The following is a 24232-nucleotide window of genomic DNA, read 5'->3' as shown; positions in this document are numbered from 1 at the left end:
AATATAGCACAATAAAGAGCAATATGCTTAACATACACTGTATGCATATATATATACTGTATATATATTGTATATAAGATATGAAAATATTATACTTTATATTATTCAGTAAAATATTTTATATTGTAATATATTCATAATGCATTCGTTGTATAAATATAATTGGCAATAAATATGCTTAATTTGCTATATAAAATAATTGATCAATTAATTTTTTAACTTTAGTATTACGTGTAGTAAATAGTACGTGTTTTTGCTGACGTCCCAACATTAATAAATACAAAAATAACCCACCATACAGCTTCAATAATCAATGCTTTCATACATATCCAGCAGATATCGAGTGGTTGGTGAAACTCGGGATGTCAATCGATACAGAGCAGTGATGTATTCCGGGGCGTGGCTCTCTGCGCAATTGACAGCCGACCAATCATAGCGCCGTTTCGGGACAATAAATAGAAATATTTAATGTTTCAGTTCTGGCGAGTCGTAAGTTGGGGCTTTCTATCGCTTACAACGTGAGACCACAAAACCCTTCCTGTACATACATGTGACGTACATGAGACGTTTTATTCCACTCCGGAGGAGTTGACGTTATCATCATGGATTGGAACAGACAGCGGCCGTTTATTTCTACTCTAATATTCCTACTGTTGGCAGAAAGCGCAGTTCATTTAGGAAGTTGCGCATCAGCTGTAAACACCGGTAAGCGTACCCTTCTCCATAATTTATGTACTCTTACAGAGTATATAAAAGTAGTGCTTAATTTGTTTTTAACGACTTTAAAAGTGTGGATTAAAAAACTAGAATAACTTCGATGGGTTGTTAGCGAACATAGAGAAGGACCGGTTAGAAGGGTTGGTTGACGAATGTAACGTTATACTGTTTTGTAACAGTTAATAGGAAAGTGAAAGCATTGAGCTTAAATGGGTTAGTTTGTGGCTTTGGTTAAGCTTGACATACTTCATCATGGGCAGTGTTCAGAAATCAATGTACGCAGTTTTATAACAGCACTGAAATGTTAACATGCTTCATTGCCAGTGGAGATCACTGCTGATATCTGCCTACTGCAAAACAGCTTCTCATATTTCAGTACGATATGTGAGCGTGTTTGTGCAGTGTGTGTGTGTGTGTGTGTATAGGTGGGTGGGTCGGATTTGGCCTAAATTACACCACTCAAGATAACCTAAAATGACCTGGGCTACATGTTGGACCAGTGGTCCCTAAGGTCAATGGCTAAAATATTCAAATACAGTGTCCCAATAAAAATGTAAAAAGTTTCAGTAAGTTTTGGTGTTATGGGAAAAGTTGGGGGTATACAATATCATGCACTTAGTTTAAAAACAGTAGACTTCTATGGAAAGTCCCCATGATTAAAAGGGGAAAAAACGTGTGGGAAAGAGAGGGACATTCTACATATCATACTCTTGAGTCTTGATAAATGTTAAAACACATCGCCATTTATCATAAACACAATAAATGCTTGTTAATTTATTAAAGCATATTCATTATTTATAAAAGCATGTATATCATTTCGTATGTTTGATGGATTCTATAATTCATATTCATGAGCAAATATTAAATATGTAGATGTGTCTACTGTATATATATATATATATATATATATATATATAATTTTTTTCATTTGAACTATAATTCATTACGGAGGCTTCGTGTCGGGTGGTTCTTGGCCTCCACGTTGTGCATTAAAACCCTTTAACGCACGGCTAGCTGTGTATTATCCCGCTTATACCACGGTCATTTGCCAAGTTAAAGCTTTTATTGATGTTTACAGTGTCATTTTAGATGAAACAGGTGAAAATGGTTATTTTGTCAGTTAATTTTAAATGTAATCAAACAGACTGGAGCTACCCGTGCGTTAAAGACTTTTAATGCACACCTTCCAGCCAATCAGAATCCAGTATTCAAACAGACCATGGTACAAATTACCATACACGCACACTCCCATATGTTTACTGTTCAAGAAATGTGTTGTGTGTGTTTTAACACACCCTTGTTAAATATATTTCACATAAATAAACAAAAGAACCGAACCAGTGTTCTTCACAGAAATGTTGATGTTGAAAGTTTGTTTTGTTGTGGCTGCAGTGACAGCCCACCCTCCCCGAGCGCTGCGTGACTCAAAGAGGCCTTTGTTTTATGCCTGTTGTTCTGAACAAGTGCAAAACAGAGCACAGACTCAACTACAACATGACACCTTATGAGATAATGTGGAAAATGTTGCTTGTGCAAGAGGACAATAACAGTGTTTATTTAATGATCCCGTGTTTATTTAAATGCAATCCAAAGTTACTTAAAACATGCAGCATTATAAACAGACTGAAGTAGATCTGACTTGAGACATTTAGCACAAGCTAATGTGTCTTATTCAATGAATGTGGCATCTAAATTTAACTTCCCTCATTGTGGTAACCAAAATAGACTTTTAAAAGCGAATATTGTTGCAACAGCGTGTGGTATGTTCCATATAAACATCTCACATACTGTCATTGCACCAGATAATAAGATCCATTGTGTTTCCACAGGACATGACACGTTTACTATCAAGCACAGTAGCACTGGGAAGTGCCTCCTGGTTCAGAACGGAGCGTTGAGGTTGGGAGACTGTACGCCGGTTCCGGCCGCCTCATGGAAGTGGGGTTCGGCCCACCGGCTGTTTAACGTGGAGTCGTCGATGTGCTTGGGTCTGGAGGTGCGTTCCAAAACGGTGACCCTGTCCAACTGCACCTCCACGGAGATGCTGAAGTGGAGATGCTATGACGACATCATCTACACCGAATATCAAATGAAACTGAGTGCTTTACCTGATGGCACTGTAACTGCCAAGAGGGACGTACAGGACGCTTGGAAACGAGGAGGGACCTCGGAGGACATCTGTCAGCAACCTTACCGACGTATGACACGTTTGACAACTTTCGCACATTTACATGAACACACCTATTTCATTTAGCATTTAGAGGTGGTGTAGCCTTTGGAAATATGTGGGAACGTCAGGTTGTAGGTTTAACCACACAAGACGCGTATTCTTGCATAACGTTATGCCTTTCAGCAAGATTGTGCACGGCGCTTGTCCTTGTAATAAGTTGTTTTAGATGAAAGGATTGGGCTGTAAGGTTATGTGTGCCAGTCAATAGTTTGAACCTCAGGCAGTATGCCAACAGCCCATTTACTCTTGATACAAATTTCTCATAAAATTGGAAAGCACCTTCGATCTGGCAAACTTTGCTTTGTTTGGCTCACTTGACCAAACGTCCAGTGGTTAGAGCACATGACTTTTTCAGTCATGTGACCTGAATAAACAACTGCATTCAGACACAATAGCAAGTTAACTAGATATCTAATGTGTTTTGCTTTGTTTTCAGAGATAAGTCTGTGAAGTTGTTGACCGATAGTAATTCTTTTATTATCAGCCAATCACAAATCCCACTTCTGGCTTGTTTTTGGTCATTTCTAAACAAGAGCCTCATCTTAAAAGCCTGTTATAAATAAAGAAATAAAAATGTAAAAAAAGAAATAAGTAAAAGATGCGTTGTGTGAGGTGTATGAGATACATTTACGATTCCTATATAGTTTTATTCAATATTCTATATATTTTATATTTTTGCGTTTAGGTTTGTTAAACTGCATGCCATTAACTAAGCACATAATGCACAGTAAACGTGATTTAGTTTATTTAATCTTAATTACTGAAATTACATTTTGTGTATGGCCAAGTTGCTTTCTCAACATTGGTATCGGTATCGACATCGACCCTTTAAAAAAGCTCGAGCAACCGAGTATCAATAGTCAGTGTTGTGTGCATGTAAAGGGGATTTTCCTTAACTGTTCTGACAGTTTACAGCAGCTATATTTGGCACATTTGTGTGTGTGTGTGTTTGTGTCATTCTGTGTGGTTTATACAACACGCTTCAGAATCTCGCAGCAAATGATTGAGAACTGTGGTTTTATAGTTCGAATAACCGTTCTAGATTCATCCTGTTTATCTGCATTCTGCTGCTCTGTCCTGCAGGAGGGTTCTTGCCTTGGATATCTGTTTACTGGCTTATAGCGTGACTATACCCTTACAGTTTATGGGAAATGAAATTGTTGTTCTGAAACTTGTTCTGCTCAAGTGGTTTATGACACATCGATTGCTTCATATCTGCCAGTTAACAGCCACTCATCTGGCTTTGCTTTCATTTTTGCTTGTATTTAACATTATGTTACTTTATGGCCGATAAATCTGCACATGCTCCCAACACAAAACTGTACGATGCAACAGAAGTATGTTTCCAAGTCATTATCACTTACATTTGAGGATGTCCCCAGATGTCTCTGTCTCAGAAGTCAGATTGTTAGATTTAGCTTTTTAACTTATATATAGATGTGAACCCACAAACAGAAAAAAATACGTATTGTATAACATAAATGGATGTTCCTCTATTTCACAGATATGCACACAAGCGGGGGGAATTCTAACGGGGCATCCTGTGAGTTCCCCTTCCTCTACAATGGGACCTGGCACCACAGCTGTCTGCCTGGCATCGGTGAACAGACACTAGACTGGTGCTCTACTACAGCAAATTATGATGTAGATGAGAAGTGGGGAAATTGTTTGAAATACGGTGAGGTTTGCATCCTCCACAGCTCCTGGGGTTTTTCCACAGGGCAGCTGGGAAGGTCAAAATACATTTAGACATTTAAACATTTAAAGCGGCATTAACACATGCGGTTTCTGCCACTCTCATATTAATCTTGAGTACCTATAGAGTAGTATTGCATACTTCGTATCTTCGAAGAGTATTTAGTTTGATCACGTTTATAAAAGATAAATATAGCTGTACGATTATTTCCGAAAGCGTACGGCGCGTGCGGGGGGGGGGTTGGAGGGGTAGGCTGAACTAGAGCACGTGCGCACCCATTGCCAACAAAACACAGACATCAGTTTCACTCATCGCATGCGGTTCATGTCCAGCATCTTTTAGCGCTGGGACGGCTCCATATATCACTTTAAAACGATCTCCAAATCCAGCGTTATATCCATCGTTTATATAACATTCATCACCCAAATGCAGTAAACAAACAAACACCTGAACTTCACGAACGTATGCTCTCTCTCCTGCACACAAGTGAAAGTGACGTCTGTGCATGCTCCTTCTCCTGCTCTCCTTGCTTCTGGCCTCATTGTGACAATTATTTCAAACTTGTTTGTCTGATTTTTGCATGTCCTCGTAAACTTTAAAAAGTGTAATAATCACACAACGACTTCCCTTTTCTGCTGTCACATGCAAGGCCACTCGGCTGTGACGCCAACAGTCAAATATGTTTTACCCCGCCTATCCAACCAACTGTTATTTTTCATAGACTTTAGTATTTAATCTGAAGCATTCTTTTTAGCCAAAAGGACTACAGCAGTTGACTAGTTCAACAAGATTGCTAAACCACTTTCCCGAAACGCCATGATGGTCCACTTTACCTGCTGGGTTTAGGTCGGCCTTCAGAACACATTGTCTCACACAGTGCTGTTCTTGCAGGGTTTGTGTTAAGTATTAATATAAAAACATGCATTGCTTTTCTAGAAAGAGTAGCGAACGTGTCAGCGTGAAACATTCTGTAAAGGTCAATGATCTCAGTGAATTGCGTAATACATGCCACTCCTGTTTGTTGAGTCCTGGTTCTGTTTTTTTTTTATACTTTCCCAAGTAACATCCCTTATGAAAAATAACTATGGTGTTACTATTGTTAAACTTTAGTTTGTTTTAGACAGATTGATGTTTTTTCTTTCATTTTATTACCATGGTTTTGCTACCAATATCATGGCTAAAATATGGTTACTGTAGTAAAACAATGGTAAATGTTTAGTTACTGTAAAAACAACTTCATTTGAAACAAAGGAGGATAACTACCCCCCATCTGCTTTCTTTTGTTTAGTGAAAGGTTGTTCTGCTTTATGGGAAAAAGCTCCAGGGAACGGAAGCTGCTACCAGGTGGTGTCCACAGCGGTGGTGTCCTGGCACGAGGCGCGGGACACCTGTCGTAGTCAGGGCGGAGACCTGCTCAGCATCTCCAACCCTCAAGAGCTTGAGTTCTGTAAGGCTAAATTCACATCTTCCTGTGCAACTACATTTTCATTCGTTTTAATGTGCATTCAATATCTTACATCTGTGCTGCAGTTTATTACGGTTGGCATCACTTTGTGCCCATGCAGACTTGAATTGTAAATAGAGCTTACATCCATATCCCCTCACATTAATGCACCTCTTAATGGTGCCACTGATCTCGAATGTAATGAAATTTTCACTCAGCTCTCTCTCTCTCTCTTTACAGTTAAAGGCCGGGGAGATTTGCCGAGCAAACTGTGGATCGGATTAAACCATCTGGACTGGATGCAGGGGTGGCAGTGGTCCGATGGATCCGCTTTATCTTTTGTCCCATGGGAAACAGGTGACTTACCTCTCTCCTTTTGTGTCCTACGAGACGTCTATAGTACAGTATTTACTGTGTGGTACGCCTACAAATACACAATTATTTCACAGTTCAGGGAGAGCCAGTGCTCCATTTTATCTTAGCACAAATATACTTTCCAACATTGACAATGACATTATTTTGACAGTTAATGTGGCTGTGTGAATATGTGTATGTGTATAGACACGCATGCATAGTTGTCTTGGTAGAATAACAAGCTGATGTTTTGAATGGTGTCTTTATGCAGTAGACACAAGATCTCGCTCTGTTTCGGAGGAGAGGGATGACAGCATTGTCTCTATGTTACTGTCAGCTGTGATGATGGGGGAGGTTTGCCTCTTCTAGCCCCCATGTGTCAGTGAAATAAACTGTTCATGATGATTTTTATGTAAATGGTTTGCACTTACTTTCTCTAGAGAAGTAATATAAATCGTATATGTGATAATGAAATGTGCCTTTACCCATATGCTTGGCTAAAAACATGAATGTGAAACGTGTTTTTTCATTTGGGTCAAAGTGTGCGAATAAACGTGGGATTCCAAAACCTGTAACCACAGAATGCAGCAACTGACCAATCACAATCGAGTATTTGAGAGAGCCGTATCACTTTCCCTCCACATTGATGTTTTGGTATTACTTGCATAACATTGCATTTAATTTTTTTGTAGAAGAACAGATATTGTAACATGCATTTTTATTTGACATTGTGGTTGCTAGGGATCCCGGTTAGGTCTCTTATGTCCGATGAGGACTGCGGGGTTCTGACGGAGCCGCTGCGTTTCGGCGCTGAGAAGTGTGAGAACCAGCTTCCATTCATCTGCAAGAAGAACGACGAGCAGGCCGAGACTTCAGGTTAGATACTGCCCTCTCTCTCCTTGTCTTTTTGTCCGTAGTTCTTTTCAGTGTTTTCATTCTCTGTCATTCTCTGAATCTGCAGTCAGGGAGGTGTATAAACCCACGGTGTGTAAGGAGGACGGTTGGGTTGGATGGAAAGGGTTCTGTTATCAGCTGCACCCGGGGTCAAAAGAGACCAGACTGACCCAATCGGAAGCTACAAACACGTGTAAAATGGTTGGAGCTCAGTTGGCCAGCATGCACAGCATAGAGGATATAGAAATGCTGCATGTGAACTTCCACAGAGGTAGACGAACATCTCACTAGCACCACACACAACTAAAAACTGATGTTTGTAAATAATAGTGATTTATCTTGTAAATCAATTGATGTAAAGTCATTTTATTAAAATAACATAAAATGATTCATTGTGACATGAATTGATTTGATAATAAATTACCAAAGTTTACCCATATTTAAAATAAAATGGCAATGGCAATATTTTTTTGCTTCAGTATGCCATAGTTTTGTGTTATACATCAGATGTATATCATTTTTGTTATATGTTGGTATTAACTGTGAGTTTGTGTGACAGATCTAAGGGACGAGGTGTGGATTGGTCTTATCGGCGATGGAACTTCCTCAGTTTTTGAATGGATCGATGGATTGGCAGTGTCTTTCACATATTGGGCCAGGGCTCAACCGCCACCACTTCTACCAAATACCACCAACTGTGTGTACTACTCGGGAGAGGTGTGTGTGTGTGTGTGTGTGTGTCAAACGGATATACTGTATACAGTATGTCTCACTTTATCAGTTCTTGAAGATGAATCATAAGGAATTATTATAATCGTCATGGAACTATTATAGTCTTTGTTGTTTCTCAATGTGTGTTTGCAGCATCATACATGGTCTATGTCTGAATGTGAGAGGCCAAGGTCTTACATGTGTAAGAAGCTGGGAACGGTAAATGACAGCTTGCCAGACGAGGGCTGTCCTACAGAAGGGGTGAGTGACTATCACTGATACATGAGAGAAAGAGAGAGAGAGAATAATAAAGTTACAGTAATAAAAAATCAATGTGACGTCAGATCCAATAGCCTTGTGGTTAGTGCTCCGACATATGGCGCTGCAGCGCTCCAGGAGACCCGAGTTCGAGTCCTGGCTCGTGGTCCTTTCCCGATCCCACCCACCTCGCTTCCTGTCCTCACTCTACTACTGCATTAATAAAGGCAAAAGGCCAAAATAAATCTATAAAGAAATCACTATGACTCCTACCTTATATGTAAATGCATACATTTTGTTTGAGCTATGCTGTTGTTGTTGTTGTTGCTGTCCATTTCGATTTTGCATGTGCTTGTGAATCTGATTCAAATTATATGATGCAGACATATGCTTTTTCTTTTGTGATCTCTAGAACTGGAAAAGACACAGCAATGCTTGTTATAAAGTGGACACTGAGCCAGTGTACTTTAAAAACAGCTGCCACATCACCATTAACAACAGGTAAAAGAGCTTTGACAGACTTTGACAAAAACACATGCACACATGCTTGTAACAAACAAATACAGCTGATGTAATAGTAACACTTAACCTTTAGGAGCAGTTTGTTTAGAATGTTACGAGTTTGTGTATCTGTGTGTGTCAGTTGGCGATATGAGTTACAGGCGTTTATCCTGCAATGGACGTGTTACAGAAATTGTCCTGGCATTGCAGCAGAGCAGCTACATTTGTATATTTTCTGTGTGTGCGTGTGGTGCTTGCCCATGCAAAGCTCGCCGCCATGATGCTGAGGCTTCTGGGTCAATGCCAGGATGTTGCCGAGCGGTTGCTGCTCTAGGCGGTTGCATTCCGACCTATGTGAAAAGAGCAAACCTACCCTAAGGGATAGTTCACCTTAAAAACAATTCTGTCATCATTTACTCCGCCTCATGTCTTTTCAAACCTGCAGAACACAAAAGAAGATATTTTGAAGAACGTTGGTAACATTGGCCCCCATCGTTTGAACACAAAGCCACGGAGACATTGCTCAAAATATCTTCTTTGGTGTTCCACTGAAGAAAGACTCATGTACAGGTTTTGAACAACATGAAGGAATGATGAAAGGATAGTTTACCTAAAACTACTCGAAAACAGAAACCACATACCTCAAGACCTGTTGTGTCAGATAACATGTTTTATTATGTTGTTGTTAGATTCGAACAGGCCTTTATTAACAGTCTTCTGAAGGAGTATATCGGCTCTGAGACATTATATTTCTGGACGGGCCTGCAGGATTCTAAAGGTTCTGGAGAATACCAATTTATCAGTCAGGATGGAACAGCAGGACCGGTCACACACACCAACTGGAAATGGCTAGAACCCGGTACTTTGAACAGAGTATAGATGTTACATAAGCAAATGCATTTATTTATTATACATGAAAAATGACATTGTTTTGCTTAGATTACTATCTTAATCTGTGTACGTTTGTTTTGCAGCTTTCTCCGGTGGCTGTGTGGTGATGTCCGCAGGAAGTCCCTTGGGCCAGTGGGCTGCGAAGAACTGCACTCTGTTCAAAGCTGGAAATCTATGTAAGAAACCCATCCAATCCATGGTGCAGCCCACCCCAGAGCCCATCGTGCCCAACCTCAATGTTTCCTGTGCACCGGGATGGGTTTCACAAGAAAATTCTCCTTACTGCTATAAGGTGTGTTTGTTTGCAACCAGCAAGCGTGGCGTTTATGTAAGAACATTGCTATTTAGACGTAATGTGGATATGTTTTTTGGGTTTGTAGGTGTTTCATGGGGAGCGTTTGACCCGAAAGCGCTCATGGGAGGAGGCAGAGCGATTCTGTGAAGCGCTGGGATCTCATCTACCCAGCTTTACTGAGGAAAAAGAAATGGAAGTGTTGCATTCTGTATTGAGAGATGCTATCAGGTGTAGTATTATTATTAACAGTCACGCACAGTACATGTGTACAGAGCCGCATGCTATGAACGTCTAGATTTGAATTTCTGTTTTTTGTCGCCGCCGAACTCAGTGATGATCGTTTTTTCTGGATGGGGTTAAATCGCAGAAACCCAAATAACGACAATAACTGGGAGTGGAGTGATGGGCGTCCAGTGAGTTGACAAAAAACATGATTTTTCCTGAAGAACAAGATTGTTCACTCATCTGAGTTTTGGTTACTGATGCTACTGTGTGAAATGTGTTGGAAGGTCTTATTTTTTTTTGCATGGTAACAGGTCTCAATGACGATCTTACCGCAAGAGTTTCAAGAGGATGACGAATATAACAGGAATTGCGTTGCCTTTAAGGTGTGACATACACTACCCACAAACCCTACGTTGTATGACCTCTGACCTATTGTAATATTACAACCAAACATAGCTCAACAAAAATGATGATAAATGTCAGAAATGAAATTGGGAATATTTCTGTTTGATGTTTGCTATAATTTACTATTGATAACAGGATTTTTGGAGAAATATTATATACATCAATCGTGTCATGCCTAGTTTCATATAATAAACTAAATTAAAGTTGAGAGCATTATTTCTTTCTTTTTATAATAAATTTCATTAGATATCACGATATAATGCTATCATGAATTCTTTTGACCTTGATAAGTGTGTAGTAAAAATCTGATATTGTGACCATATTGGTCTACAATAGACCGTATTGTATTGATAATAATGTGAAGGCGTCGCATAGACGTTGACTTGTTGCTTAGATGTTGCTCAGTTGAAAGGAAAAATGAATTGGGACAGCTTTTGAGAATGAATGTGTTTGTGTGCTTTTGTGTGTCATCACCAGAGTTTGAAAGGAACCTACAAGACGTTTTTCTCAAACCTGTTTCGGTATTTCCCCTCGCGACCATTTTATCCTAGCACGTTTCACTGCGATGCTAAACTGGAGTGGGTGTGTCAGATACCACGAGGTACTATCTTACATTTTTTAACACATTCTTGTAAAGTTTTTCTTCTTAGCACTGTTAATTTATGTTTGTAGATTTTTGTACATTTGCACAACAAATGATTCTGTAACTGTACTACAATCCCATACACAATATTTTGTGGTTATTCTGTTGTCAAGTATTTTGAATATTTGTAAAATAAATGTAGATTTAATCTGTATCTCCATTCTGAAGGTCAGACACCAAAAACCCCAGAGTGGTACAACCCAGGTATTTAATTCAGATGTTCCGATATATTCTGGATCTTGTCCTTTTTGTGTCTATAAATCCGTTACGCACACACTTTGTTTTTCATTCTTGTTTGTGTTCAACAGATGGACACCATAACACATCTGTGTTTGTAGACGGGCAGGAGTTTTGGTTTGTAACAGATCCAGAGTTGTCCTTTGATGAGGCCGTCTTGTACTGCAGCAGCAACAACAGCAAACTCGCAGCGCCCAGCAGCCTTAATGCCGTCCGCCACCTTCAGGAAAAACTTTATGAGGTATCCTGGTATCACATAAAATGATGAATACACTCTTAAAAATAAAGGTGCTTAAAAGGTTCTTCACAGCGATGCCATAGAAGAACCATTTTTTGTTCCACAAAGAACCATTCAGTCGAAGATTCTCTAAAGAACCATCACTTTCTTACTTTTTTATGATCTGAAGCAGTGGCGGCGCCAGGGGTGGGCTGAAGGGGCTGAAGCCCCGACTGTTTTCAGTAAAGCCCCGAATGTTTTATTACCATGCCGTGTACGAATCCCTTAGGGGCAGTTTACATTTTGCGTCTTTTGCGTGTCTACCCATGGGCAAATGTTACTTTGCTGTGTCGAAAAGGAATTAAGTTTAATTTATATGAGCTCGTCAATATCAATGTAATTGAGGTGGCCAAACAAATGAAAGAAGGCGGGATTTGCTACGGACAGAAGCCGAGGTTAAGGTCCGCTTTAACTGTAAAAGAGCCAGCGCGATGAAAGTAACGTTAGCTAAATGTTTAATGTTTGATAACTGTTTTATCATAGAAATGTTAGGGCCATTAACATGTTGCGTGTAAAAACATGTGCAAAAAAGTTTTAATTTAGGGGCTTTTTGCCTTTATTTGATAGAACAGTGGAGAAAAGACAGGAAAGCTTTGGTTAGAGACAGGGGAGTGGGGCCGGCAAAAGATGCTTGAGACGGGAATCGAACTCAGATTGGACGGCCAGCGCACAAACCACAGTGCTATTGATGCCAACGTCTACTTCCTCTTTTTGGAGGTTGGGACTGTGCCCTCCCTTGGGGTCTACCGTTACTATTTGAGCGCTATTGACATTTAAACATTAACATTTAAAATAAAAAACCTGAGTAAACAACCGATGTCCAGTAATGCACAATGCGGTCGCGAACCGACTGAGGTGCCCCGTTAAAAGTTTTTGCATATGGGCCCGGACCTGATTTGCTACGCCACTGTATTGGAACACATATGTGGAGGTCTCTGGGCTAAGCCCCGGATATCCACTCACCTTAGAACCGCCCCTGATCTGAAGAACCTTTTTACGCCCCAAAGAACCTTTTGTGAAACAGAAAGATGTTAAAGGTTTTTATGGAACCAAAAAGTTCTTCTATGGCATCGAATAACCTTTTGAAGCACCTTTTTTGTAAAGTGTACTATACAAGCCACTAAATTAAAAGCTACAAATCGCTTCAGTCCTTCTGAAACCTTGAATCTCCATATTTTGTGAAAAAAAAAATATTAGTCACCCTTTGTTTGTCACTGGGTTTTGCAAATATCTAACTATTAAGAAGTCAACTTTGACAAAACAGAGTTTATTCTATTAGAAAGGTACAGTGTTTTTTCCATTTCCTGAAAAACAGCTCATTTGGACATCCGAGGTTACAGAAGGACAGCGACGATATGTATAAATGTAAATGTAATTTTGAAAATCTGTCGTAGCATTCAAAGAACACTCAGAAGATGGTGAAATGGTGGGCACACCTTCATTTTCATGGCCCTCACATGCCATATGAGTAAGTTCTGATTTTTCAAACCCAATCCAGCTTCATGAATCTGTGTAAATGCAGGAGTGAACCTTATTTATTCAACTCTATCAGTTTGTTTATGGAGTTTTTAGCAGCACTATTGCTTTTTTGTTGTCTTGCAGGCTGAGCCCCATGCGCTACTATCAATCCAACTTCCTGGGCAGGTGTCCCTTCATCGTTCCCTACACTTATGAGGGTATGAACGTGCAATCTAAAGATTATTTCATTTGACTCCCTAAAGTAGTTTTAAAATCTTGCAAAGGTTGATGATGTTTCATAAGTTATTCAGCTGTATTACGGCATACAGTAAATTTATGCCATTGGGTTTGCATCTACACTGTGTTTTTAGCATGTATAGATACCATGACTTTCAACCTCCCGGAAGAACCTTCAGAATTTTTTTTGTAGGTTTCAGTTGGGACTGTAATGAAAAACTGCCGTTTGTGTGCGAGACCCTCAATGTCACATCTGTGGAGAAAGGAAACACTACATGGCACTCACCTGGCAAACAGTGTGGAGCTGGAACCCAGCAATTCAGAGACAAGGTCTGGCTGATGCCCCATGTGCTCATGCACAGACAGCTCTCTCATACCTGGAGCTTTGAACATGTGTTTTGTTTGAATTAAATTCATTAATTAATAAAAATTTTAATTGTATGTGTCTTACAGTGCTACTGGATTTTGACTTCGTCTTATTACCAGAGTTTCAAAAAAACCAATGAGCTCTGTGAGAGTCTGCAAGGCTCGTTGATCACCATTTCTGACCAGGCTGAACAAGGTGTGTTCGGTTTCACTATTAAATCCGCCATATGTGTGTGTGTCTATAGAGAGTGTGAAGCTGACGTCACGCCCTATGTTGCATGTTGCAGTGGCGCCGCCATCTTGGGAGGATCATACTCCACTGCTATTATTGTTTTGATATGTACGGTTGGGCGGTCTTAGTCAAATCATACCACGAACTGACGTAGATTTGTGGGGGTGTGGTTACACGAGGCGTTTCAGGCAGGTCTGGGTGAGCATTCGCTTTTAGATGGAATGCATCTTTTGTTCCGACACTTTAATTTTTGCAATTTTACGTGTCTAATACATGCATGGGCAACTTATAACACACCAAAGACACAGAAAAACACGTATTCGTGCCATATGACCCCTTTAATGTTATTGCAGTTTTAACACAGCAAGACCAACCTACCATAGTTATATTTCTTAATCAAACAAGAAAAAACAAAACACTGCATTGAACTAGGGCTGTCACGATTATGAAATTTGATTGACGATTAATTGTCTTATAAATCATTGCGATTATGACGATTAATTGTCTGTTTTAGGGCTTTGACGATTATGACGAAAAATTGGGTCATCATATATTTAAGGTTTAGGCTTTTAGTTGTCAATAATATAACCACCAAATACTTGTAAATTAAGTAAATTGATCAGGAGTGAATTGAAGCCACCAATAAAATACTATCAGTCATAGAAAAGCTTCTAGTCTGTTTTTTTCTCACTTGCAAGACTACAATAAAATTTTACCTGTGTGTTAATGAAATTTTGGTAGACTGGTTTTCACAGTGAGATTTGCTTAAATAATATTAAATTGTACTGCAGGTAATTTGTATATGTTTTAGTGTTTTTTTAAGTGATTGTGTTGTGGTGGTACATTTTACAAGTATTACCATGCTTTAGTAACCGTATACGCTATATGCAATATGCAGATACACTACAGCTCCCCCTAGTGTCTTCTATAGAGATGTGCAATAATTGCGATAATCTGAAACCATCGCGATGAGGTCAAACAATCGCGATGATACGATTATTTAATAATCGTGACAGCCCTACATTGAACACACTAGGAGCGATCCTCCCAAGATGGCGCAACATTCAACACGGCCTGACATAGCTTTACATTCTTTATTCATAGTTTCAGTAAGCATACAATAGAAAGGTTGGTTAGCATTTCTCTCATTCTCTCGATGTGTTCGTGGTTTCTGTCTAGATTTCATCACAACCCTGTTACCACAGTTTGAAGGGCAACCTAAAAAGGTGTGGATTGGCTTGAAGTTCAAGCTTCATGACACTCAATGGGTGGACAACTCGCCGGTTTCGTATCTGAACTTAAATCCTCTTCTACACGGCCAGTCCCGGACCATGTTCATCAATGCAAGTATCAATATCAGTGTACTTGATAAGTACCAGAGTGTACGGTTGGAATAATTCTCACTGAACTAAAAAGCTGCCGTACACCTAAAGATATACAGTAGTTCACTTAAAGGTCCAGTGTGTAATTTTTTGGAGGATCTATTGACAGAAATGCAATGTAATATACATAACTATGTGTTCAGAGGTGTAAACGGACCTTGCATAATGAATCGTTTTGTTTTTATTATTTTAGAATGAGCTATTTCTATACATACACAGAGTCCCCTTGCATGGAATTCTCCATGTTGTTTCTACAGTAACATCTTAGTCCTGTGTCAGCCGCCGTAGTGCTTCGAAAGGGAGGGGTGGAGTGAGCTGCTGGTTGCAATTCACAACCTCACCGCTAGATGCCGCTAAATTTCATACACTGGTCCTTTAAAAGGACAAAAGTAGAGATTTAAAAAAATTTGACAGGAAGTTGGCAGGGATCACATTTTAATTCTCATTCACCTCTGTTGTGTGAAGAGTATTTAAAAAAACATGTTTGTTAAAAGAAAGCAATACAGGCTTGAAACAACGTAAGGGTGAAAAATTATGAGAGAATTTCAAAGTTTTCTCATTTTGATTTGCACGACAGCCATTTGAACAGGATCCCCTGGAGCTCTGTGCCTACATGTATACTGATACCCATTCTGACATAATGGGTACCTGGGACTACACCTCCTGCTCCGACCGTCAGTTTTCCAGTGTCTGCCAATATTATGCAGGTAGTCTTATACGTAAACATGTTTTTAATAACATTGTGTTTTAAAGCATTTATTATTATATTATTAACTAACATGCTACAATAAAGCTTAAAAAAGTCTTTCTTTGATTTCTGCAGATAAACCAGAAGAACCAGTAATGACGAGAGAAGAAGAGTTTACGGCTGATAATCATACATTCAAGGTGGTACTGGAGAAAAATGTAACATGGATAGATGCTCTTCAGTTGTGCCGTGAACAGAACATGACCCTGGCCAGCGTAGCGAATGCGTATATTCAAGCACTACTGACAGTTCACGTTAACCGCAGAAGACAGCCTCTCTGGATTGGACTCTTTAGCGTAGATGTGAGTTTGTGCCTTTCTAAGTGACTAACATATTGCAAAATATAACCGTAGAAGAATCAAGGTTCATGATTATAATGACAACATCAGTCATGAGAGACACTCAGATCCTAATGAGTGGTTTTTATTTTATATTTGTGAAGAATGGGGAGCACTACGTCTGGGAAGATGAAAGCCACACCGAGTTTAGCCGCTGGACCCCTGAAGCCACAGCAGGGGACTGTGTGTATCTGGACGCTGATGGATTCTGGAAAGCTACCCAGTGTGAAGAACAGCTTTCAGGAGCTATCTGCCATGTCCCACAACGTGAGGATCATTGTTCCATTGCTTCATACATAACTTTTCTTTTTTGATATTCCATTGTTTAAATAAATTGGCCAAAAAGAGGCTGACACAGTGTACAGTAGGAACATCTCCATCATCATCATCACCACCAGAGGGGTGGAGGGGAAGCGTGTACTAAATTACTCTCATGTTTTATTTTTAAATTGATTTCTGTCACAGCTGCGATCATCATACCTGAAGTGGGTTTGGTCAAATGTCCTCACAAGAGCAATGGACAGAACTGGATCCGTTTTAAGAAGAACTGCTATACTTTACTGCTGGGCTCCTCCAGGTGGACCAACGGCGACATCAATGACCTGCAGATCTGCAAGAGACAAGGTATGCATGATGCTTCATTACTGGCCAGTTATTATGATGTTTAACTTTTTGCTTATTTAATCATTTCAAAGCTTGGTGGCAACCAAAAACCCACGTTATATGCTTTCATATAAAAAAACGAATGGAATATGTTGTATTTAAGCTGGGTATGGAGAAATTCTGACCATTCGTGATGAAGAGGAAAATGATTTTATCAGACAGCAGCTGCAGCCATTCAAAAGCGTGGCCATGTTTGTGTGGCTTGGAATGAAGAGAAACAAGACAGGTGAGATCAGAGTTCAATCTACCTTTCACCCCTGTGCACTACCTAGGTTACATGCAAGAATGAGTTCTTAGCGTATTACTTTTTGTGTTTATCTGTTCCTTTAAAACTCGTCTCTGATGCAGATGAGCAGTTGAAATGGCTGGACGGCACCAATGTGCAGTACTCCAGGTGGAAATATGGTGAAAGACCAAACATCACACAACCCTTTATGGTTGGACTGAACTTGAACGGAGAATGGGCTCCGATAACAAATTCAAGGCTTTTTATGGCTCTCAAACAGCAGAGTATCGTGGTGTGCAAGATTGAGAAAGGTATTTTTAGTACTTCATATTGACAAATGCACTCTTAAAAATAATTCATGTGAAAATTATTATATAATTATTGAAAATCCAACTGTTAATTTCTCTAAAATTGACATATATTATTTAAGTTTATTTAATAAAAAACATTTAATTAAGAATTTTTTTAATATACACTAAATATTTTAGGTGAATTCTAATAGAAATATGTACTCACATATAGTTACTCACATTAAAAAATGTTTAGTGTAAAAATGTTTAGTGTAAATTTATGTGAAATAAAGTTTCACATAAAATAACTGTTAACTTTTTTAGAGTGTATTACAAATATTTTAGTCTCTTATATATTTTGAAACTTATTTGACACATTGCAGGACTGTTAAATTTGTTTAAAGTTATGCTGTTAAAAAGCGCTTGTTATCTTTTAACTAATTTCAAATGATTTTACATTACTTCAACTTATCTAAACAGTATAAGCAAATGTAAACCCTGTTTGATTGTCATTTTTTGCTGCTAGATTTTAATAAATGGCTTGCATTACAAATTATATTATCACTATCAGTATAATCTAAATAGTAGAAGATTGTCATCTTTTATGATGTCTTTGTTTTACATTTTTAAAAATTCTGAAACATTTGGGCCAAGTTTAGTTTTGATATGGAGATTTTTAATTTCCAGACCTTGATGTTAAAAAAAATAATGTTATTTGTCAACTGTGTTTAAAAGAAGCCAAAGATGAGTTCCTGAAGGATGTGGTTGAAGTCAAGGCTCCAGAAGGCATCAGTTACCGTCGAGTGGCCAAGAAAATGGACTGGTATCAGGCACTTAAGGAGTGTGGCAGCAATGGAGGTCATCTGGCCAGCATCTCTGATCAAACAGATAATGACAACATGGCAGTCATCGCCCGAAGAGATGGCTTCTCTTTATGGATCGGCCTTTCCGATCATGATGTACAAAAATTTTTATCATTGTAATGACTATTAACAAATATCAGTTTAATTCCTGCAAATTCCCTTTTCCAGATTTGTTGGAATTTAAAATATAAGAAATTGTCAATTCTCATAAATTTATCACGTTCCTGTAGGTTAGCGGGTGGCCCTTTGAATGGTCAGATGGGACGCCTCTAAAATACAAGCCTGAGGGTTTTGTAAATGACGGCCATGAGTCTGAGGAAAAGTGTGTGTTTGTGGACTCTGAAGGCATGTGGACGGTGGTCAGCTGCCATACGACACAAGAGGGGGCCATCTGCTATAACCACGTCAATGCCAGTAAGACCAGCACACATTCACCAAAAAATTCTTAAGAAAAAGGTTAATCTGAAACGTTTTTTTTTTTTGTAGAGCCAAGTGGACAGGTCTCTTCCCAGAGCAGCAGCTGTCCAAAGAGTAATGATCAGTCATCCTGGGTTGCGTTTAAAGATCACTGTTACACATTCAACACTCACAACTACTCCGTCTTGAACATGGAGGATGCAAAGAATGTGTGTCTGACACTGGGTAAGCGGATTTATGTCGTTTCCACCTGTATTAATGTATATTTCTTTATTAATGTATGCACAGATGCGGGGGAAAATTAAGAGACCGTTTCAAAAAATTTTCAGTTTTTCTGAATTTACTATTTGTGACCCTGGATCACAAAACCAGTCTTTAGAAGCACAGGAACATTTTAGTAATAACCAAAAATACATGGTATTGTAACAATACCAACAGACTGAAGGACGATGCCACACAGGGAAACTGAAGTAGACTGATGAATGTTTATTGCAGGGATCGGGTGAACAGCAGACAGGTAAGTAAATCCAAAACAACAGGTAACATCCACAGGTAAGTAAATCCAAAACAACAGGTAACATCCACGGGTAAGTAAATCCAAAACAACAGGTAACATCCACAGGTAAGTAAATCCAAAACAACAGGTAACATCCACGGGTAAGTAATTCCAAAGCCACCAGGTAAGTCAAACTGTCGGCGCTAGAGCAAACATAATACAACTAGACCTGACACTGAACAGAACAAAACACAAGGGTTATGAAGAGTCCAGGGAATGATGATCAGGTGCGGGTGCAATCATGGTGATAAACTGGTGCAAAGGATTATGGGGAGTGTAATCCGTGATTGTTAAAAGTCCAGTGAATGGGAACGTGTGAACCGTGGGAAAGGTGGCTCTCACTAAGTCCTTGGTGTTTCGAGTCTGACGTCATCACACAACAGTGCGCAACAGTGTTTTTTAGGCGATTTTAACAATCAAAGGTAGTTTAGATGGTTAGAGTAAGGTTAGGGTTAGGGTGTGGGTTAGGGTAAAGGTTTCGTAAGACTTGAAACACCAAGGGTTTAGTCAAAACCAACAAGCCACGCCCACGGATCTGACTCGAAACACCAAGGATTTAGTGAGAGCCGGGAAAGGTGCAGATGCCGGGGGTGTGGCTGGCAGCTGTGGAGAGCTCGTTACAGGTATGGGTCAAAATTATTGATTATCATTAGTATATTAACTGAAGATCATGTTCCATGAAGATATTTTGTAAATGTCCTACCCTAAATATATAAAAACTTGTGGATGGCCTACTACAGTGCCTCGGATTAAGGGGATTTTCTCAATATTTTGATTTTTGTGCACCATCAGATTCCAGTTTTAACTGTTGTATCGCCGCAAGATATTATCCTATTCTAAAAAAAACAAAATCTAAATAGAAAGCTTATTTATTCAGCTTTCAGATGATGTAAAAATCTCAATTTTGAAAAATTGACCCTTAAGACTGGTTTTGTTGTCCAGGGTCACATTTATAGGTACAGTATGTGTTGAGGTAAAATGATCATTTTTGTTTAATTCTGTGAACTACTAGCAATATTTCTCCCAAATTTCAAAATCAAAATATTGTTTCCATTTATATTTATTTGCAGAAAGTGAAAACTGGAGAAACAGGTGAAAATAACACAAAAGATGCTCTGTATTTTTTCAGACCTCAAATACTGAAAGAAAACAAGTTCATATTCACTTTTATGCAATACAACAGTAAGATTTGTACATGTGAAAAGTTCCAAAATATTTTTTTATGTGATAACCTTGATTTTTATCACAGTTTTGTGTCTTGTCACGCTGTCAGTCTTTCACATTCCTGTGGGATGACTTTATGTCACTCCTGAGGTTTGATTTTGCTGAAATTCAACAGACACTGGACTGGAATGGAGTTACCAAAACTCCCCAGACTGACATCAAACAGAACAACTCTTATATCAAATTTTCTGTTTCTCCTATTAAACTGTCAGATTCATCCTCCAAGCTGTTAACCATCAAGAGTCAAGAGGAAAATGATTTCATCTCCAGTTATTTAAAAGAAAACCCTTCCATCACCAGCCGAGTGTGGCTGGCGCTCAACATTGACACCAAAGGTGAAATTAAGATATTCATTTAACTTCATTCAAAGTCTCTCTTTACTTGTTAATGTCAAGGTACCTTTATGTAATGTATTCCACTGCTGTTACAGTGTAAAAGCGAAAATGTGCTTTAATGAAAAAAAGGACAGTTTATACCATCTTACTGAAATGAGCTTTGTACATCTCTCTTCCTCTAAGATAAGCCTACGGGTTGGGAAGATGGCAGTGAGCTGGACTTTTCTAAGTGGGACACAAAGTCAGGGCCACAGTTATCACAGGATACGTCACAGGTCTGTGGAGTCATGGTGTCGAGTAATGGCATCTGGACCCGAGCTAGCTGCACCAACAGTCGCAGTCGAATCGTCTGCAAAGCACCTGCACGTGAGTCCCTAATGCAAAATCACTCACCTCAGACAGACTTTAGAAAGAGTAAGACCACATGTCAAATCCGGGATTCAATGTTTCATGAAAACTAGTAAATAACCGGTGTAAAGTTGTAAGGATGTGAGTTTGTTCAGAAATCCTAAAAATGTTAAGGATTGTGCATTAGTCTCATATGACATGTAGGCCCGGTTTCACAGACAAGGTTTAAGGCTAGTCCCAGACTAAAATGAATGTGTGACCTGTCTTAACTCAATATAACTTGCTCAGAAATATCTTAAAATATATCAGTGCCATTGTTTTATCTCGATATGCACACCAGTAATGTATTCTTCTAAGGTATTTTTATAGAAGCAACATAAATATCTTCATTCAACTAAGTCATAGTCCTGGTTTAAGATAAGCCGTGTCTGTGAAACCGGGCCGTAATGTTTTAATGGTTAGATATTCTAACAACAAAGATGATCTTAAAAAAACATTATCAGACTATGCTGGAATAAATGTTAACCGACAATAAAATAAAATCTGTAAGGAAAATTTTGAAACATTTTCTACAAGTAGTGTTTCATTATTATATCTGTTTTCTGATTGGACGGTTCTGTCTCCCCCGCTTTAGAGTCCGGCAGCCCCGTGGCTTTGGTCTTCTTCATCATCGTTCTTATCTGCATCGCCGCAGCTGCTTCCTTCATCATATATCAGAAAACCAGACACCGCTTCAGTTCAACCGTACGTTACCAGCGCAACTTTGATGACGCGGACAGCACAAGTATGATCACAGATGCAGAATGATTCTTTATGAAGAATAGCTTTAATGTGCCTTTTAGTAAACAAAGGTAAATAAAATAAATAAAGGTTATTTATTAATTACAGTTCGTTGCACAACACGGCTCAATCAGACATCCTAACAGTTTGTATGGATAAAAACAAGAGAGGTGTTATTTAAGGTTTAATGTTTAAATTAAAATGAAATGTGTGCGTATTTTAATGAGAGGACTGCAGGTACTTATCAGGAAAAGTTCACCAAAAAATTAGAACTATTTTACTCACCCTCATGTTGTGCCAAACCTATTAGCAGACTTTTTTATATACATTGTAGGTGAATGGTGACCATGATATCCTGGTCGCTATCCATCCTCAGTGTGTTAAAAAGAACATCTTCCTTTTAACGTCCCTCTATCGAAAGCCATATGGGTTGAAAATGTGAAGATGAGTAAAAGATTTTCTGAATTTACATTTTTCGGGAGGACTGTATGTGTAACTTTGCCTTTCCCTGATATTACATTTTTTTTTATCAGGGTTTTGCACTCCTGTTGAGCAGCACTGAATAATAACTTACTTTTAGAGCTAACCTGGTTTTGAGATTTTTGACAAAGTTTAGTTTTGTGAAGATGTGATTTTAACAAAGATTTACTGTTCAGAAATCATTTAATGCACCTTGATGAGAATCCTTTCTGAATACTGTATTGTTTAATTGCTTTATTTCTCCTTAATTTTTATATTAAATGATTTCTAGAAATACAGATTCAAAGATCTTGCATAGATACTATTAGTCATCAATAGAAATGAACATTCCTGTCAAATCTGCCATAATGGTGTTTTCCCAAAAAGCCGAGAATATGTTTATGTAAAGCATCAAAGTGTTGACTGCATGGCTTACATAACATGTACTTCTCTCTTGTGGCCTTAGTGCTGTATAACAGCTTATAGTAGTGCACCGAATGCTGTACGTGATGATAAAGTGATCCCTGGCACTCAGATATAATATCCTATGCACCTAATGTACTCAAACTACTGAGATCTGATGCACTTTAATGAGTTGTTTCAATTCTAACTTCAAGCACAAATTTCACACCTTTAATGAAGGATTTAGTACTTGTTTTGTACATTTTTGTAGTACTTTTGTTGTTACTGTTTATTGCTTGTTTGGGTTTTCTCTTTTTTCAAAGACAAGCAAACTACACCAAAGATGCTTTTGGAATCGATGGTAATCTTTTGCAATACTTTCATTAAATAAATGCTGCTTTTGTAAAAAAAAAAGCTTTTAAACAGAATCTCTTCTTTTGTAATTTGATTGTTATTGTTATTTAAATAACATGCAGCTTTCCTCTGTTTGATCGCAGCACAAGTTGATCAAAAATAAAAGCCTTCTAATATGAAATATACTGTAGTGCTGAATATGTTGTTGGGTCACTGTGTTTATCAGTAGACTAGATTTTGTAAGGGTACAGCGAGCAAGGCATTTTCACAAGAACATTGTATTGTATTGTATTATTCTTGTGAAAATGCCTTGTAAAAAAGTCTTTGTAGAATTGACAGATTTTCTGAAAAAAATGAAAGACTTGTTTTTAACACAGATAAAGATACCATTGATAAACATTTGTTTGGTTTTATAAACGTAGAAAAGTTTTCCCAAAAATTGACATTGGCATTGAACATTGGTGGCATTCTCTCTTTTAAAAGTTTCACATTGCAGTTTTTGCCATTCTTGCAACATTTCTTTGAATTTCTTGCAACTGAAATGCAACTCGTTCTCTTTTTCTAATATGCTTGTTTTGCAGCACCAATATTTATTATCAAACGTATTCTTATTTTAACTGTAGAAATATTCAACATGTAAAAGTAAATCTACAGATTTAGGATTATAGTGATTACTGTACATGTCCAGGGTCTAGTGGGGTTGACACTAATGATCGGTTAATGTCGTGTACAGCAGTACTGTAACTGGTGGGTGTCATTTACAGTTGTGCCGTTTT

The 24232-nt window shown here is 38.6% G+C and overlaps 1 protein-coding gene across 3 annotated transcripts; it reads left to right on the top strand.

Annotated features, from left to right (window-relative positions):
- Positions 1 to 463: 463 nt before the first annotated feature.
- Positions 464 to 23649, top strand: ly75 (lymphocyte antigen 75). Of its 3 annotated transcripts, XM_057362725.1 has the most exons (35): positions 466 to 705; positions 2547 to 2915; positions 4452 to 4625; positions 5932 to 6090; positions 6328 to 6444; positions 7183 to 7317; positions 7403 to 7606; positions 7895 to 8052; positions 8200 to 8307; positions 8717 to 8805; positions 9495 to 9664; positions 9780 to 9988; positions 10077 to 10219; positions 10323 to 10404; positions 10528 to 10599; positions 11099 to 11222; positions 11433 to 11468; positions 11573 to 11742; positions 13173 to 13246; positions 13381 to 13454; positions 13667 to 13803; positions 13927 to 14035; positions 15251 to 15414; positions 16031 to 16160; positions 16277 to 16503; positions 16644 to 16806; positions 17005 to 17163; positions 17306 to 17428; positions 17551 to 17739; positions 18454 to 18677; positions 18812 to 18995; positions 19068 to 19223; positions 20991 to 21113; positions 21297 to 21479; positions 22096 to 23649. In XM_057362725.1, exons 1-35 carry the CDS (start codon positions 603 to 605, stop codon positions 22266 to 22268), a joined length of 5214 nt encoding a protein of 1737 aa, XP_057218708.1. In that variant the 5' UTR covers positions 466 to 602; the 3' UTR covers positions 22269 to 23649. The 3 variants fall into 3 exon arrangements, with proteins under 3 accessions (XP_057218710.1, XP_057218709.1, XP_057218708.1); XM_057362727.1 differs by lacking the exons at positions 20991 to 21113; positions 21297 to 21479; positions 22096 to 23649 and adding exons at positions 19494 to 19537; positions 19643 to 20984 and having other exon boundaries at positions 464 to 705; XM_057362726.1 differs by lacking the exons at positions 20991 to 21113; positions 21297 to 21479; positions 22096 to 23649 and adding an exon at positions 19494 to 20984 and having other exon boundaries at positions 464 to 705.
- The last annotated feature ends 583 nt before the right edge of the window (positions 23650 to 24232 follow it).

Source organism: Triplophysa rosa, linkage group LG20, assembly GCF_024868665.1.
Source record: "Triplophysa rosa linkage group LG20, Trosa_1v2, whole genome shotgun sequence".
Classification (NCBI taxonomy): Eukaryota; Metazoa; Chordata; class Actinopteri; order Cypriniformes; family Nemacheilidae; genus Triplophysa; species Triplophysa rosa.
The sequence above is the reverse complement of the archived record's forward strand: the minus strand, read 5'-3'. Positions and strand labels throughout refer to the sequence as shown.

Coding starts and splice junctions, on each gene's coding strand:
- ly75 (XM_057362725.1), top strand. CDS start 603: ATGGATTGGAACAGACAGCGGCCGTTTATTTCTACTCTAATATTCCTA. Junction 7,607..7,894: donor GCATGTGAACTTCCACAGAG/GTAGACGAACAT, acceptor TTTGTGTGACAG/ATCTAAGGGACGAGGTGTGG. Junction 19,224..20,990: donor GAATGTGTGTCTGACACTGG/GTAAGCGGATTT, acceptor TTAAACTGTCAG/ATTCATCCTCCAAGCTGTTA.